The 18112-nt window shown below is 32.9% G+C and overlaps 1 protein-coding gene across 1 annotated transcript in view; it reads right to left on the bottom strand.

The window, feature by feature from the left end:
* Positions 1-18112, bottom strand: part of LOC145279699 (DNA replication ATP-dependent helicase/nuclease DNA2-like) — a 190058-nt gene that overhangs the window by 114364 nt on the left and 57582 nt on the right. Inside the window, exons 9-13 of the mRNA XM_080130983.1 lie at positions 17523-17585; positions 7911-7996; positions 4006-4110; positions 3812-3877; positions 2030-2072 (exon numbers count right to left, since the gene is read on the bottom strand). Coding sequence (XP_079987109.1) covers positions 2030-2072; positions 3812-3877; positions 4006-4110; positions 7911-7996; positions 17523-17585 — 363 coding nt within the window. The remainder of the gene's footprint in view (positions 1-2029; positions 2073-3811; positions 3878-4005; positions 4111-7910; positions 7997-17522; positions 17586-18112) is intronic.

Here is an 18112-nt window from a genome sequence, read left to right as displayed (position 1 = left end):
AATACCTAGAAGCCATTTAATTTCATTTTGTTTAATAAAAACTAATTTCTTAATCATGATGACGACGTGAAAAACTTTAAAACTTTGAAGAAGAGTTAAGAGTGTGTCTCGCTCACATTCGAAAACACATTGCAGCAGTAGTTAGAAAAAAAAAACCCGCACATATGTCCTACTGACATTACCCATTATTATTATATACCAGATATTAAATTTAGGATATGTTGATGTAAATAAAAATTATACTTATATAATCTTTGTTTTTTATTTTATTGCAAAAAGGTTTTATGAGTAGAAAATTCTATTTTTTATGATAGATGTGCCACAAAAATTTAAATAAACTCAATAGTGTGCTGCCATGTAAAATGGTTAGAAACCACTGAGTTAACGCATCGATGCAGTGATCAGTAGGTAGAGAAAATGTTTTACATGATGGGATGTCTCTGACATGATCTTCTCAATCAGTTCATTTGCAGTCTCTCGTCAGTTTGAATAATGGTCGAGTGATTTTAGGGCAGCACTCCAGGTTGATATGAATCATTATCACAAGGTGATCCGTGTTCCCAAGTGGCTATGGACATTTGTCGCACAAGCACGAGGTAGTGAGATCAAAAAGTGACGATTGCTAGTTATTAGCATCTGAGAGACGAGTTGGGATGAGGGTTTACTGTGAGAAGGAGCACATAATGCAGGAAATATACAAATGCAATTATCAACTGCATTTGTATATTTCAATTCTGAATTTTTGAGATGAGGGCCGATATTTTGATTAGACTATTGTTCTCATCTTTGTAATTTGTGCAACGTTTCGGTCGGATTGTTCTCCCATCTTTGTCAGACATGCTGGTCGTCATCTTGGAAAAGAAAGTGGAAAAGTTACTGGCTCCATAGATGGTTTCGTATTTTTGGAGTTGTTTTTGTTTTTTTCTTTCACCATAGTTTCGTATGTGTGAAAGAAATTTGAAGATGATGGTGACCAACATGCCTGATAAAGGTCAAAGGCTACACTGACTGATACGTTGCACAAATAAAACTCAAGATGAGAACAATCGTCCAATCAATACAAATACATTTGTATAGTTCAAAAATCCCAATCACATTAAAGTCACTAAATACATGTATTTGGGCATTCGAATCTAGTGAGAGTGCTGCATTTATGCGATTAGAGAAAAAGTTGAATACAGTAAAAAAGTTCTGGATCAAACGAGAACGATAGATGAAATATAACAATGTGTTGTAGGGTTAATCTAAAGCATATGTAAGTTTCATCATCTGCCAAACTAACTCTGGCCTTGTCTGTATTTATCCTCCTTTCTCTCAAATCCAATCGTATCACTTCATCCCATGTTTTTCTTGGCCTACCCCAATGAACTGGTCCTGCTACCTTGATCATTCTACCTCAAGAATTCTCATTTTTCAATATGACCAAACTAAAGAAGTTTCCTGTTTTGCACACATCTCCCTATATTGTCCAGATTTCATCTTCCTCTAAGGTCATCAAAACTAAGCCTGTCTTTAAAACTCGTATGAGACATTAATCGTATCATTCTTGAAAATTGAAATTGTCAGAATTTTTAGAAGTTAAAAATAATTTCACAATTTAACATTTATGATTTTTCTGTTAAATAAAGTTTTTGCAAAAAATTGTCATTAATTTTAAAAACTGTTGATGAGATGATGTTGCATGTTTTAAAGATTTCAAAGGGAAATATTTTTTTTTTATTTTTAAAACAGTTAACATGAGCTGGAGTTTTTCAGTAACAATTTTAATGAACCAACATTTCTCTTTTTTTTCTTTTTTTTTTAACTCCTACTCCCTTTTCACATTCATATTTTGTTCCCATTCCCTTCTCTCACTTTCTCTTCTTCATATAAAGTCCTCATCTCCCTTTATTATTTCCCCAACCTCTACTACTGTATGAATATTGAAGTCGAAACTTTTAACAACTTTAAAAAATAAACAATTTTCTTTTAGACGAATGATGCTCAAATGATTATTTTTAAAAAAAAAGTGGAAGATGAAAAATCTTACCTTAACTTCAACTGTTAAATCGATTTTTCCTTTCACACCAAACCTGAACGATAAATTTTAACAAAATATTTAAACTGAAATATTTATTCAATCATCAAGACAAACAATAACTGTTTATAATATTACAATTAAATTGAATTAATCTTAAACTGTGTATGTGTGTGTGTGTGTTGTTCAATTCTAACACTGGTCACAGTATCATTTCATCGCAGTCAATGCTACAAAAAAATTAAAAAGTAAACAAAAAAAAACGCAACATTCATTTAAAACGAATAACACAGTTTTATTTTGGAGATTACAAATCGTGATTATTTTCCTCTTTTGAATAACAAACTTATTAGGTATGGTTAGTCGTGTCTAGCAGTCATTGAGAAGGTTTCTTATAAAGACAAAAGCAGAATTCCATATTACAAAAATATATTTATCTTTTGGAATCCTTTCAGATGAAGCTTCATAATTCTGAGGACTTCTCCTCATATACATACTTCTTGTTGTTTCACCACGTTTCATCCAATTTATTCTCTGGCCTTTTGCAGGTGGTTAACAGTGACAGAATAGAAATGCTGAGTCTCTTAACTGTATCCCCAGCAATTACTGCCTTCCATAGTTGTTGTCTCACCACGTTTTGGCCAACTAATCCTCTGATCTGCTTTGGGTAGAATTGAAACTGATATCTTCAAACAATGCTCACCTGGAACCGTAGGGATTCAACGCCTCTATCCACTGCACCATGGGCCCTGTAGCATTGTCTGAAGATAGCAGTTTCAATCCTACTCAAATCAGGCCAGAGAATTACTTGACCAAAATGTGATGAGACAACAACTATGGAAGGCAGTAACTACTCAGCATCCCTATCTTATCGCGGTTAATCACCTAAAGGCCAGAAGATAAGTTGGCCAAATCGTAAAAAGTATGAAGATGAAGATAAAAGTCCGCAAAAAAAAAAAAATAAATAAATAAAAGTGTAATTCTGCTAAAAAAAAAAAAAAAAAAGAATTCTCATCATCTGTTTCATAGCTAAAATAGCTAAATGTCTTGCATTTACATCAAGTATGGCATTTACATACACCACAAGCATTCAACTAATCATGCAATTGTGCATGCTTACATTTTATTTTAACTAACAAGCATTTTTAGTGTTCCTCTGATTTTTATACTTTTTTCACTTTTCAAGTTAGAAATCAAATAAACATGGATGCCTCGCATAAACACATCACACACACACACACAATACTATGGCAAAACCCAATACCAAATAAATACTATCATCGGATTTCTTGTGAAATTTTAATAAAGAAAAATTATGTTTGAACTTGGTATAGGGCTTTGTCATCAATTACATCTGTGAACCGAAAGATAGAATCACCAGATATTACAAAAAAGCTCTGAAAATGTTTTATTAACAAACGTAAATGAACGATTAAAAACTGAATTCTAAAGTGAAAATAAATAAAACAAGCCGAGCATGCAGGACTCCCTTTCACAAGTGAAAAATTTACTTTCACCATCACTAATGTTTGTGCAAACAAATAAACAGATGAACAATTTGGGGGCAATTTTACCTCTATAATGCACCCTAGTGGAGCAACCAGAGTTATCCCGTAAAATTCATTCTAGCAAAAATTTTACTTTCACCATGACCAATGTTTGTGCAAAATTTTTTAAAAATCCACGTCATGGTTATTGAGAAAAGTGCGAATGGATGAACAGAAGTGAATTACTAGGTCGAATCCCTCCTTTGTTGTGGAACCAAAAATGAAAAAGTGAAATGTTAATTCTCACCGAGGAGACCAAATATTCTCTTCAATATCTCTGATTTCAGTCACTAAGGTTTCATTTTCAGGCGGCCTATAAAAGAAAACACATAAACAATTAAAATAACATTGAAAACGTTAAGATTTTGTTTTTGAACAACAATCAAAAAGACAACAACATTAAGGTTTTTATATAATCACATGAAAAAAACATTTACTTACATTGTTTTCGAAAATGTTGTATGTTTATTGATCCATTTTAAAATACTTGGGATGTAATTTGTGATTTCTGCCATAATTGTAGATTCCGTCATTTCTTGAGCATACCTTTATCAACAAAGAAAAAAAAATACAAGAATTAAAAACAATATCATTAATATCAAAAGTACAAGAACATACTTCATATTATTTGAATTCTTCGAACTATTGTCCTCATTTTGAATGTTATTTCAGTTGATGTACCAATGTTTATTTCGATAGTTAACAGGTCAAGTTTTTAAATATGTTCTTTTAACCAAAAATAATATTACTTACTAAATTATTCTGTCAAAAATAGTAATATATTCAAATATTATGAACATTTATTGAGTAGAAAAACTGCGATTGTGTTTTTAGTAAAAAATTTTATTGCTATGTTGGCTAAAATATTGGTTGCCATTCAAAGGTGGCCAATATTTTAGCCTCTGAGTTATGTCCCTTGTGCTTGAACTCTTATCATCTATGTTAAAAACATCTACGAAAATGCAATTTCCCACCTTTTTTGTAAAAATTACTTTCAATTATAAATAATTTTACTTAATGAATTTTTGTAATATTTGGATATATTACTATTTTCGACATGACAAGTATGTAATATTTTTGCGTACAAGAACATATTTAAAAAAGTCAATCTGTTGATTCTATCTTAAGCACTTCGATCTTCAGATGCATCTTGTCAAAATCTGAAATTTTCATGTCAAAATCTGAAATTTGTATGGAATTTTAAATCTGTGACGTAATGGATAAAGTACTGGGTGAATTCAATTCTAAGTGACATTAAAGGTTGGCAATACTAAAAATACAATTGTGGATTACTTAATTCCTTAACATTTTTATCCAATCATAGCTGATGAAATAAAAGTATGCTACTTTTTTTTTTTTTTTTTTTTATTACATTTTCACCCCAAACAAGACACATTGACATAGGGGGCTACCATCAGGGACACAAGTTGCAGGGATACTATGTAGGGAGTTGAGCAACAAGATGTTTGTTCACATTACACTTCAACATGTTAGTACAGTTGGGAAAGCAGGAACCCAAAATCTAGCAGTTCTGAGGAAGAAACTATTAGAATAGAAGGCTTTCTGGCATCTGGGGGGGGGTCTCTACTGTGTAGTGGTTGGTTCTTGCTACTTATTGAGTTTGTCGGCAGAGGGATGTAACATTTCGTCAATGGGAGTTCAGGACCTATTAGGTTGATAACTCTCTTTTGAACCCTATCCAGGAATGAGAGACTAGTAGCAAATACACCCGTCCAAATGTGACAACAATATTCCATACATGGATGAATGGTGGCCTTGTAAAGGTACAGAATACTTTCAGGTATAAGTAATTTTCTAGCATGGTAGAGAGAGTCCACTTTCTTTGCAGCAGCCTTGGTAATGCTCTCGATGTTTCTGTTCCAACTCATGTTCCATATGAACGTTAAGCTGAGGGGTTTTAACAAAGTACTTTCAGGTAATGTATCTTTAGCCATAGCTATTGGTGACTGAGAAGGTATCTTGTAGTTATTAAAGGAAACGAGCTTAGTTTTGGCAGCATTTAACTCTATGGACTAAGAAAAGAGTTTTGTTGGAAATTCCATGCAAATTCCAAGATTCACAAAAAGATTCCAGAGTTCAACAAGTGCGAGTGTGTTCTAATCCTTGTTATTAGAATTAAGACTCTGCTGATTTAGTTCCTGTCTTCTCCAAACTCTTCAACAAATGCCTTGCTGGGCCTTGTTTCTCTGATAGCAGGAAAATTGTGGTATTCAAGAATTGTGGCAAAATAATTGACCTGCTCAATTATTGCCCCATCAGTCTCTTCTCCATTTTTCATTAAAATCTTGAGTCATTAATCAAGTAATAGTCCATTACCTTGTAAATGCTAAGATCCTTTCTGACCATTAATATACTGAATAAAGCAGGGGAAGCTAGGGATATAATCCTCGAGATGGAACATTGTACACGCTTTTACGCATGAGACTCGCGTTCCTTTTTATAGTCTTTTTCTTTATCCTTCAGTGTCATTTTGCATTTCATATGCATTTGCATCAGTGTTCTGTTACAGATATATCCAAAGCCTGTGCCCCCTCAACTAAACTGAAAAGCAGCAAACTCCCATCTCTTCACTTTTTTTCCTGCTTCACTAACTGTATTGACATGCAAAAGTTTAAATGCAATGTGAACAGACATCTTGTGAATTCTCCAGTCCTCTGCAAGACAAGATCCCAAATAGTAGCTCCTTACATTCCAATTGGCAACACCTTGTTTGCAGTGAAAAAAATAGGTCAAAGGTTACATTGAAAAACATTGCATGAATTATTAGAAATTGTCAATATTAATTAGGTTTTAAAACTATGAAAACTGCAACAGTTATCTCTTTTGAACCATGTGAAAGTTGCCTCCCTTTATCTGGGTTTGTGATGACGTGCTATTTAAGCTCTTTGAGTAATAGAGTTATCTTTTCGATGTCTATATATATATATATATATACATATATATATATATATATATATATATGAGTGATTGCCTATCAAACGCTCACTTCATCTCAACATGTAAATAAATACAGACAGTCCTTTCCATGTCTGTGTAAAACTAAAACATGACTGTGTTAATTTATCTTTTTGTCAAGCATCGATATGACTTCCCATGTGAATCTTATTTAAAACAAACAAGCTATGTTTCTTTTATTTAATTCATAATTAACTATCAAAGGTTAATAACTAATTAATTAACCAACACGAATAACACTCAAGAGGAGAACAGTAGTCCGAACAAATTATCAATCTCATCTCAAAAATTCTGAATCATGCAAGAACATTCAATCTGTTAATTTAGACAATGCTATTTCAAAATTTAAGCTTGATAGACAGAAAAGAAATGCTATTTCAAACATAAGTGTGACAAGCAAACTGACCAATGGAAAAGCTAAAATATGTGTAAGAGGATATATCTGTCCATCGCGCTTCAGTTTGCTGTAGCACTTTCATCAGTGAAGAGTTAGGAGTGCATAGAATACGTTCAAGGAAATTCTGCCATTACTAACCAGCAGAGAGTTACCACTGTTGAACAAGGGAAGAGTCTAACAATCATGTGTACGCAGCGTGATTATGTATGGTCGAGGATTAATATTTCATAGAAAGAAATGAGAATGATACGATGAATGAGCACTATGAACTGTAAACAAACTTTGATTTGATGATTTCAGAGGAAGATTAAATCTGGACATTAAAGGGAAGTGCAGAACAGGAGACTTCATTAGTTTGGTCACATTGAAAGAATGAATGGGAATTCTTAGGTTTGTAAATGTAGAACAGTGGAGGTAACGGTTAATTGATAGGAGAGAACCAAGGAAAACAGGGGAGGTAGTGATGAGAATAAATTTGAGAGAAAAAGATAAATTAGAATCTGGCGAGGATAGGTTAAATTGAAGATCAACTTCTAAAACCCAAACCCAACACAGCCTTCTTCAGATGGTTAACCGCGACGGGATAGGAATGCTGCATCCTCAGTAATTACTACCTTCCATAGTTGTTGTTGTCTCACCAAGGTTTGGCCAACTAATCCTCTGGCTTACTTTAGGTAGGATTGATACTGCTATCTTTAGACAATGCTCACCTGGAACCGTAGAGATTCAATCCCTCCATCCACTGTGCCACAGGCCCCGAAGAAGGCCAGAGGAATAGTTGGCCAAAACATTGTGAAACAGCAACGATGAAGATGAGGATAACAAATAAATATAAAAATTACTCAAAAGATTTCAAAAAGAAATATATAAAATGAGGTACCTAATCTGAAAAGCAACTGAACATGTCTATTGTGTTGTTGGTTACAAATCATATATCATTAAATATGTGAATAACACGTGAAAACAAACTCACATTTCTTTTAAAAAGTTTGGTCGTCTGATTATTTTTTGTGCAACATCAAAAAGTTGTTCCTTTTCATGCAGTTTTTTTTGCAACACCTGAAACGAAAAAAATCATAGAAAAACAAAATTTCAAACATTATCACATGAGCATCATCATATTTGTTTTATTGACGCGATAAAATTGCAGAAGTTTAATTTTTTTTAGTTTCAACCAGCCACAAAATACCAAAGTTTCATGAAGTGGTAGAGAGAACCTCAAGATGGTTGTGGCTAAAAAGATAACCATGGGGGGTGGGGGTTCATACTAGCTATCCATCTTGATACAAGTTAGAATGCAATCAAGATCAATTTTTGAAATGAAGATTGATTCATCGTATTATTTGGATTCTTCAAACTTCATCTTTCATTTTGATTTACACAACATTTCAATCGATATAACCTCCGACCTTCTTCAAACTTGGCATTCTCTATCAAACTCCGGAATCTGCACAGAATTTTTAATTTTTTTTTTTTTTTTTTTAACATAGGCATCACCACTTATCAAGGCCCAGAGGCCACTCAAGGATAAGGGTTAAAAAGTGTACAGTAGACATTGGACAATATAGTAATCATTAGTAATGAAAATTTGGTAAATTTGATAATTTATATAGAACGGCTCATCAAGAACTTATTTACGTTAGACTTGAACACAACCATATTGTAGTCAGCCGGAAAGCAGGAAAACGGAAGACAATTCCACAGGCGTGCAGTTCTAAGAAAGAAGCTTTGTTCATGGAATCTACGTTTAGGTTTAGGCACAGATAAAGTGTGGGGGGAATTATTGATAGTGTGTACAGCTAGACGAGTGTTTCTTGTGAAAGTTTGGCGAGGGGGGACCATAGATTGAAGCTCAGTTGAACACCTTCCATGAAAATAATGATACATCAGAGACAAATTCGCAACATCTCTTCTGTGAGATAGAGGTTGCAAGGAAGAGAAAAGGACATCTCCTACGAGGCTACAAAGTCTATTTTGAACTCTATCAAGGCAGGACAAGTCCTTTCTAGCAGCTCCTGCCCAGATGTGGCAACAGTATTCCATCCTTGGACGTACCTGGCTCTTATATAGATAGAGAATAGCATCAGCAGTGAGATATTTACCGGATCGATAGAAAGATCTCACCATTTTTCCAGCGGCCTGGCAACAGATTTGATGTACGTGTTCCATTTAAGATCAGGAGTAATGGTCAAGCCCAGAAGCTTGTCAAAACTTGAGGCCTCCTGAAGACGAGAGCCATTCATTTCAATTGATGCCAGATGTGGATCAGAATGTTGATGATGTAAAGAGAGAAGCTTGGTTTTAGATGCATTAAAAGTAACCAGCCACTCCTTTCCCCATTGTACTACGTGCTCAAGATGGAACCCTTTATTTAGTCCATGGGGGTAGCATGCTCTTGCTCCATCAGCCATGACTAGATAATAGTAATTTTATTTTGAGTGTTGTCTGCACTAAAGATGAGCCGTCAAACTACAGAAGAATATAACTTTTACAGCTGAATTTTACTCTATCAAATAACTCGACGGATTTTTGTGGGTTTGTGTCATAGTGGATATAAAAAAAGATGTCAAAATGTATTGTATAAAAAAAGATGTCAAAATGTATTGTATAAAAAAGATGTCAAAATGTATTGTATAAAAAAAGATGTCAAAATGTATTGTAAAAAAAAAGATGTCAAAATGTATTGCAAAAAAAAAGATGTCAAAATGTATTGCATAAAAAAAGATGTCAAAATGTATTGTATAAAAAAGGTGTCAAAATGTATTAAAAAGATGTCAAAATGAATAAAAAGATGTCAAAATGTATTGTATAAAAAAAGATGTCAAAATGGATTGTATAAAAAAAGATGTCAAAATGTATTGTATAAAAAAAGATGTCAAAATGTATTGTATAAAAAAAGATGTCAAAATGTATTGTATAAAAAAAAGATGTCAAAATGTATTGTATAAAAAAAAGATATCAAAATGTTTTGTATAAAAAAAGATGTCAAAATAGATTGTATAAAAAAAAGATGTCAAAATAGATTGTATAAAAAAAAGATGTCAAAATGTATTGTATAAAAAAAAGATGTCAAAATGGATTGTATAAAAAAGATGTCAAAATGGATTGTATAAAAAAAGATGTCAAAATGGATTGTATAAAAAAAGATGTCAAAATGGATTGTATAAAAAAAGATGTCAAAATGGATTGTATAAAAAAAGATGTCAAAATGGACTGTATAAAAAAGATGTCAAAATGGATTGTATAAAAAAAAGATGTCAAAATAGATTGTATAAAAAAAAAGATGTCAAAATAGATTGTATAAAAAAAGATGTCAAAATGGATTGTATAAAAAAGATGTCAAAATAGATTGTATAAAAAAAGATGTCAAAATAGATTGTATAAAAAAAAGATGTCAAAATAGATTGTATAAAAAAAAGATGTCAAAATGGATTGTATAAAAAAAGATGTCAAAATGGATTGTATAAAAAAAAGATGTCAAAATAGATTGTATAAAAAAAAGATGTCAAAATGTATTGTATAAAAAAAAGATGTCAAAATGGATTGTATAAAAAAAGATGTCAAAATGGATTGTATAAAAAAAGATGTCAAAATGGATTGTATAAAAAAAGATGTCAAAATGGATTGTATAAAAAAAGATGTCAAAATGGATTGTATAAAAAAAGATGTCAAAATGGATTGTATAAAAAAAGATGTCAAAATGGATTGTATAAAAAAAAGATGTCAAAATGGATTGTATAAAAAAAAGATGTCAAAATGGATTGTATAAAAAAAAGATGTCAAAATGGATTGTATAAAAAAAAGATGTCAAAATGGATTGTATAAAAAAAGATGTCAAAATGTATTGTATAAAAAAGATGTCAAAATGTATTGTATAAAAAAAGATGTCAAAATGGATTGTATAAAAAAAAGATGTCAAAATGGATTGTATATAAAAAAGATGTCAAAATGGATTGTATAAAAAAGATGTCAAAATGGATTGTATAAAAAAAAGATGTCAAAATGTATTGTATAAAAAAAGATGTCAAAATGGATTGTATAAAAAAAAGATGTCAAAATGTATTGTATAAAAAAAGATGTCAAAATGTATTGTATAAAAAAAGATGTCAAAATGTATTGTATAAAAAAAGATGTCAAAATACATAGATTTAATCAAGTTATCAAAGCAATGATAAAATGCTTTTATGCCATAAATTCAAAAAAGGTGAGTTCCTCTATCGTGCTAGTAGACTACTCACAACTGAGAGTATCCTGTACCTCTACAAGGCCACTATTTACCCATGCATGGATAATTGTTGGTGCATCTATCACTAGTATCTCTCTCTTGTATAGGATCTAAAAAAAGTCTTCAATCAATAGGTCCCACTTTGTGAACTACAATGTTGCACCTCTGTGCCCATTTTACAAATATTTTTATGAAATGTGCTCTGATGAACATATTTCATTTGTGCCCCCTCAACGTACATATCGCCAACAAATCTGCTTAGCAAACAAAATCACACCCCTTCAATTTCGAGGTCCCTAAATGTCAGAAAGCTTTCTACTCTAATAGTTTGTTCCCCTCGAACAGTTAGACTTTGGAATTCCCTTCCTACTGCCTGCTTCCCTGACTGTACTGATTGATATGCAGAAGTTTAAATGTAATGTAAACCAACATTTTGTTAATCTTTCCTAGGTATGGTCCCAAAATAAAATAGTAGCCCCTTACGTCCAAGTAGCAAATATGCTTTGTAAGGAGGTGAACAGGAGTAAAAAAAAAAAAAAAAACAGCAATAAAATAACTAATATTTTTTATAAAGATAACGTTCATATTTTTGAAATGATGTTATGGATGGTTGTGTCATCGTAAATTGGGTCACATACAATGCACGAGTTTATGATTTTTTTTTTTTTTTTTTTACATAAAGATCACCACTTATCAAGGCCCAGAAGCCACTTGGGGATAAGGGTTATTGTAGTAATACACACAGACGAAAAAAACGCTTTGGATATTTACAGATTTCAAGGTAGTTCTACTAAAATAGCCATATTTTTTAAACCAAAGCACTTCAAGACTTTAAATTACTACTGTTTTGTTCGGAAATGAATATAATTTCAAATGAATTAATAAATATGAATGTACATTATATATTTTAAGAGTTTTGAGCAAATAAAGTGATAAAAATATGAACGTCATAAAATGGCATTTTCGGTAAGGTTTTGTAATGACACTCCCTGTTTTCTAAAGACCCGTACCATGATTGTATGAAGAATTTCGTTATGAAATTTGGAAACCAATCAGAAGAGGTGTTAATCTTAATACTGTCAAGTGTCCGAAATATTTTTGACCATTTCTTTTTTTGTTGTGTTAAAATAAGACTTTAATATGACGAGTATCAAACATTTTGAAAAAAAATTTAATCGGACACCCACTAGTAAATAAATCATTCTTTTTACTACCTTTATCAATTAAAAGTATTATTTTATGTTGAGTAGGACCACGGTAATTGATAATAATTTAAAAGGACCTACCCGAAAAAAATATTTATTTTCCGAGTTTGGTCAAATTAAGTTAGTATTAGTAGCAGCAGCAGCACTGCAGCAGTTGTAGTATTAGTCATAGCACAGTATAAACAATACGCGTTTAATTTTTATTCACAAACGAATTAAGAATAACATGAAAATATGAATATAAATGTTCTTTTATGTTTAATTTGTTATCAGAATAACATTAGTTTAGAACTATTCGGTTTTCACAATGTATAATAACAACAATCCCAACCAATTCAGCATTATGAATCCATTATAAGTTCTCACATTTCTGGTCAAATTTAAAAACATGGTTAAAAAAACAAAATAAACTTTTGTAGATATATAGCTTGCATGCACTTTTATTCATTGCATTAGTTTTGAACAGCAAATTAAAACAATGTTTTACTGCGAACAGCCACAAATGTTTTTTCAAAATCAAAAGATGTATGAAAATCTCATTTGTATTACTATACACATAGATTTGAAAAAGTTGTCAAAAAACAAATATATAACAAATAAATGTTATCAAAGGCAAGATAAGTTACTTTTCTACCTAACTGGATATGTTTTTAGTGTTTATATTTAATGTAAAATGTTTATTCAGCTCGAAAAACATAGTGTTTACCGATGTATTCGAAAATTTAAAATGGCGGCCCACTCTCTCTTTGAGGTGGTAAGTTTGGGAAAATGAGTTATAAATAAAAAAAACAGACAAAATACTGTTAGAAACTCACTCAATATATGTTACCGTGACATAGGCGGATATATATTCGGCGGGTTTTTAACAGTATTTTGTCTAGTTTTTTATTTTTAACTCATTTTCCCAAACTTACCATGTGAAAGAGATAGTCGGCTGCCATTTTTAACTTTCCAATACATCGATAAGCACTGTATGTTTTTCGAGCTGAATAAACATGTTACATTAAATAAAAACATGCTTTGTATAACATTTATTTGTTATAATTTTATTTCTTTTATTTTTTGGATAACTTTTTTGTACCTCTATGGCAAGTAATACAAACGTACAAATAGTGTTGACCGTTGAGCATTTCCTGAGAACAAGACAAATATCAGTTAGTTGACACTTAAATATTTGAAATCTTGATAATGACTTAAAAATAAATAGTAAAACAAAATACTGTTAGCAACCCACCTACTAAAGTTATGTGTGGCAAGTCTCCTCCTAAAACACTCTTTAACCCTAACAATAACACTAAGTTCGAGTGGAAAGCCCCTCTCCCCAAATACCTCTGTAAGCCACATACAAGTGTCTAAAAAAAAACAAACAAAAAATAGATCCTTCCTTAAAGAAAAATGCACATAAAAAATAAATTGGTTAACTGTCCTAAAATGCTGGAAGTGGTGAATTATTTTACATTAAATTTTTGTGAAACTAACCCCCCCCCTCTAATATTGTTTTTGTTTCTGTCAAGTCTTCAGTATGTTCACACATAATTTTCCTTAGCCCTACAATTAACTCAAAGTCCGAATGGTAACCTCCCCATATTCTCATTGCATAGAAACCCTCTTAAAACCACACATAATCGTCTTAAAAAAAATAAAACAAAAAGCATACAGGACTTATCTTCCATAAAAACAGTTAACTGCCCTAAAATGCTAGAATGACCTGTAATGGGGAATTATTTTACATTAAATTCTAAAATAATTTGTTTATCTTTCATTAAAGTTTTTCATGGCATTTCATACATAATTGCCTAAAAAGGTAGAATCCCATTTTGGAGGGGGTGGGGGGTCAGAAGGGGTTGGGGGGGGTAAAACAGAAGGTGTTAATCTACAATAATACCAAAGAAATATTGCAATATATTCATTTTTAAATGGTCCTATGTTTAGATTTAAGTTTTTTGTACATAAAGCACATTACAATTCAACTTTGAGTTCTCCAACTTCTTTTCTGTTTATGGATACATGGCATTTTTAAGGAATTGCTGCATATTTATGCACATTTACTGCAGATTATTTGGAAATCATGAACTTTTGGATATTTTCAGTTGCATATTCTGATTCCTTGTACAAAAATAAACTTATATGGTAAATTTCATTGCTTAGTCTTGTGTTTTTAAGATATGACATTTTTACTGAAAAAGTAGTGTAAAAAATGTGACGAAACGCATATGGTCTTAAAGAGGGGAAAATATCCAAACGTGTGAGGCACAAAAATAGTCATAACTTCCTTAATTTTAATCAGATTTAAAAAATAAAAATATTCTTTCTTAGCTCATCAAGCTCTTTCTATGTATACCAATATTGAAATATTTTAAGCTATTTCAATTTTTTCATGTGTATTGCTAGTTATTGCGTGTACAGTAATCGATGGGATAGTATCATAGTAATCATTAGTATTGGAGATTTGATAAAGTGTCTTACTTAAAGAGGCGGTTTGTCAGGAATTTGTTTATGTTGGACTTGAAGACATCCAAGTTGTAGTCAGGTGGGAAACAGGCAAACGGAGGGAGTTCCACAGTCGTGCACTTCTAAGAAAGAAGCTCTGCTCATGGAATTTACACTTGGATTTAGGCACAGATAAAGAGTGGGGAAAATTATTGACAGTAGTTTCAGCTAGACGGGTGTTTATCGTGAAAGATTAGCTAGGGGGGACCAGAGATTGGAGTTCAGACGAGCACTTGCCATGAAAATAACGATAAAACAAAGACAGACTCGCAATGTCTCTTCTGTGGGAGAGAGGCTGCAGGGAAGAGAAAAGAGCATTCCCCACTAAGCCACAAAGTCTATTTTGTACTCTGTCAAGGCAGGATAGGCTGTTTTTAGCAGCTCCTCCCCAGCTGTGGCAGCAGTACTCCATCCTTAGACGTACTTGGCTTTTATACAGATAGAGAATTGCATCAGCAGTAAGATATCTACTGGAGTGGTAGAAGGATCCCACCATCCTCCCAGCGACCTTGGCAACAGACGATGTACATGTTCCATTTCAGATCAGGAGTAAAAGTCAAACCCAGAAGTTTGTCAAAACATGGAGCCTCCCCAACACAAGAGCCATCCATTTCAATTGATGCCAGATGGGGGTCAGAACGTTGATGATGTAATGATAGGAGCTTGGTTTTGGATGCATTAAAAGTAACCAGCCACCTCTTCCCCCACTGAACCACGCGTTTAAGATCAGAGGAGAGAGGATCAGAGAAAACTTTGTCATTTACGGCCTTCGATGTGTTGCCATAGATGGTCATGTCATCAGCATAGATGTCAACGAATGATTTAAGTATGTGTTTTGGGAGATCATTGATGTAGATCAGGAAGAGAGTTGGGCCCAGGATAGACCCCTGAGAGACTCCAGCATTAATACTGTGGGCCTCTGATTTCTGCCCATCAACCACTACTCTTATAAACCTATAAAAGAGAAATGATTTAATAATTGAGAAAACATTTCCAGTTATACCGTAGCTGGAAATCTTGTGAAGTAGGCCCTTATGCCATACCTTATCGAAGGCCTTTGATATGTCAAGAGCAATTGCCCTAGAAAGGAAGCCTTTGTCAAGAGATTCACTAATCCTATTAGATATAACCCTTAGCACATCTGCTGTAGATCTAGCAGAACGGAAACCATATTGCATGTCGCTAAGGTTATTTCTGCTGAGGTGGTTGACTACTTCTCTATTTAATATGGATTCCAGCAGCTTACTCATGACACACAGGAGACTTATTGGTCTGTACTGAGAGGGAGATGACTTATCACCTGAATTCTTAAATACAGGGCATACTGATGAGGTTTTCCAGGGTGTTGGAAAGCACTTCTCCTTAAGGAAACACTTAAACAGTTTCGTAAGTATGGGGGCAAGTTCTAGTTGAAGCTTTTTTAGCACTATAATTGGGATGTCGTCAGGGCTAGTTGCTTTACTGGAATCAAGGTTCTTGATTAGCTTAGCGACCTCATGCACAGATACTTGTATGTTGCATAGCGTGTTGTCTGTTATAGGAGGAAATACGGGGAGTTGATGACCTTCGTCGCATAGAGTAGAATTAGCTGCAAAGTTCTTGGCAAATAGTTTGGCCTTATTTGATGCTGACGAGATGACCTCAGGTCCATTAATGATGGTTGGGATAGAACGCACGCTTCTGTTCAGAATCCTGTTTGCTATTTGCTAAAACTGGTGGGAACCAAGCCGCTGTTCAGCTACTTTGGATTTAACGGACTGAGCATATAGCTCTCTTGCATTTTTTATTACTCTTTTACAGTGGTTGCTGGCAGTCCTGAAAGCAGCTTTAGTCTCAGTATATCTATTACGTAGCTATGGAAAAAGTGATTTCTGTGTGCAATGGCAGCAGCACATTCTGGGGAGAACCATGGCTGGCTGTTAGGTTTTTGTTAGAATTTTTTGGATGGTATGAATCGGTCTATGCCTACAATTATCCGTTCGGTCAGGTCTGATACTATAGAGGATACTATTATTGCTGGTGCCTATTACAATTCAGTCACACAATAGTTCATCGTCGAAGGCGCCATATTTGCATGTTTTGATTAAGGTTCTTAATTTAATTAAAGATCAAATGTTTCATCCTATTTCCGTGTGCAGGAATTAAATATATACCATTGATATGTGGTATTTTGTTTGTGTCTGCTTATTCCTCTGTCGACATTGTCAGGTTTTTACATATTTGCAGACATTCCTTGCCAATAACCGAGAGAAAAGTCTCTATGCCTATATTTGCTATTTTTTTTCAATTCCTGTTGTAGCTAAATAGTTTCCCATGTTAACTTGCAAGAGCCCAGTTCTCTCGTAAATCACTGTCGATTTCCATTTTTACTGGTGGTGGAATTGCATATTCCATGTTGGTTGCCAAAAAATGTATAAGAATGACAGAGTCTTGCGTTTGTTTTTACCCACATGGTTGATAAATTCCGTGCAAGGAGATATAAATCTGAGGTAAAGTGTGTTTTCTTTTTTCTATTTTTTCAGTTTGAAGACAATCACAGTATCATTATCCTTTAAACTAACTAAAATTAACAAATATTTTTTAATCATCTACATCATAAAGGGTTAATACCAAGCAATCATTAAGGTATTACAGACAAATATACACGATATATTCAAATACTGACCTCTTGAAAAAGACAATGGATTACATTTCCATACAGCATGTGTACATTAGCTTTGTCGATTCCCTTCAAAAAGAAAAAATATGAAAACTCAGTCAATAATTAAGAAATGCTAAAAGAAAGAGAATTACACAAAGAAAAACATTTATAAAAATTAAATACAGAAACTGACCTCGCAGGGGGGGGGGAGGGGGTAATTTTTTTAGATTACTTTTACAAAAGGTCATTAAATGATTTTATGATTAAAAGATGAAAAATTTAATCTCCTTATATCAAAGAAAATTGAATAAGATATAAAGTTGTATTTGATTTTTGAGTTTGAACATTAAATTCTCATGTTTTTTTTTAGATGAGGATCGATAATTTTTATTAATCGAATTATTTAGACTACTGTTCTCATCTTGAATGTTATTCTCACAATGTTTCGGCTGATGTAACCTTCGACCTTCTTCAGGTGTATCTTGTTGAACTCCAGAATCTTTCTGTAAAATTGGAGAATCTGTATGGGATTTTGAATGGAACTTTTAATTCACAGGGGTAGCATGTTCTCGTTCCATCAGCCATAGAAGTAATTTGCAATTGTTATGCCTTAG

Source organism: Euprymna scolopes, chromosome 1 (assembly GCF_053919585.1).
Source record: "Euprymna scolopes isolate OS-2025 chromosome 1, ASM5391958v1, whole genome shotgun sequence".
NCBI classification, from domain to species: domain Eukaryota; kingdom Metazoa; phylum Mollusca; class Cephalopoda; order Sepiida; family Sepiolidae; genus Euprymna; species Euprymna scolopes.
Note: the sequence above shows the minus strand (reverse complement) of the source record. Positions and strands in the feature narration are given on the sequence as shown.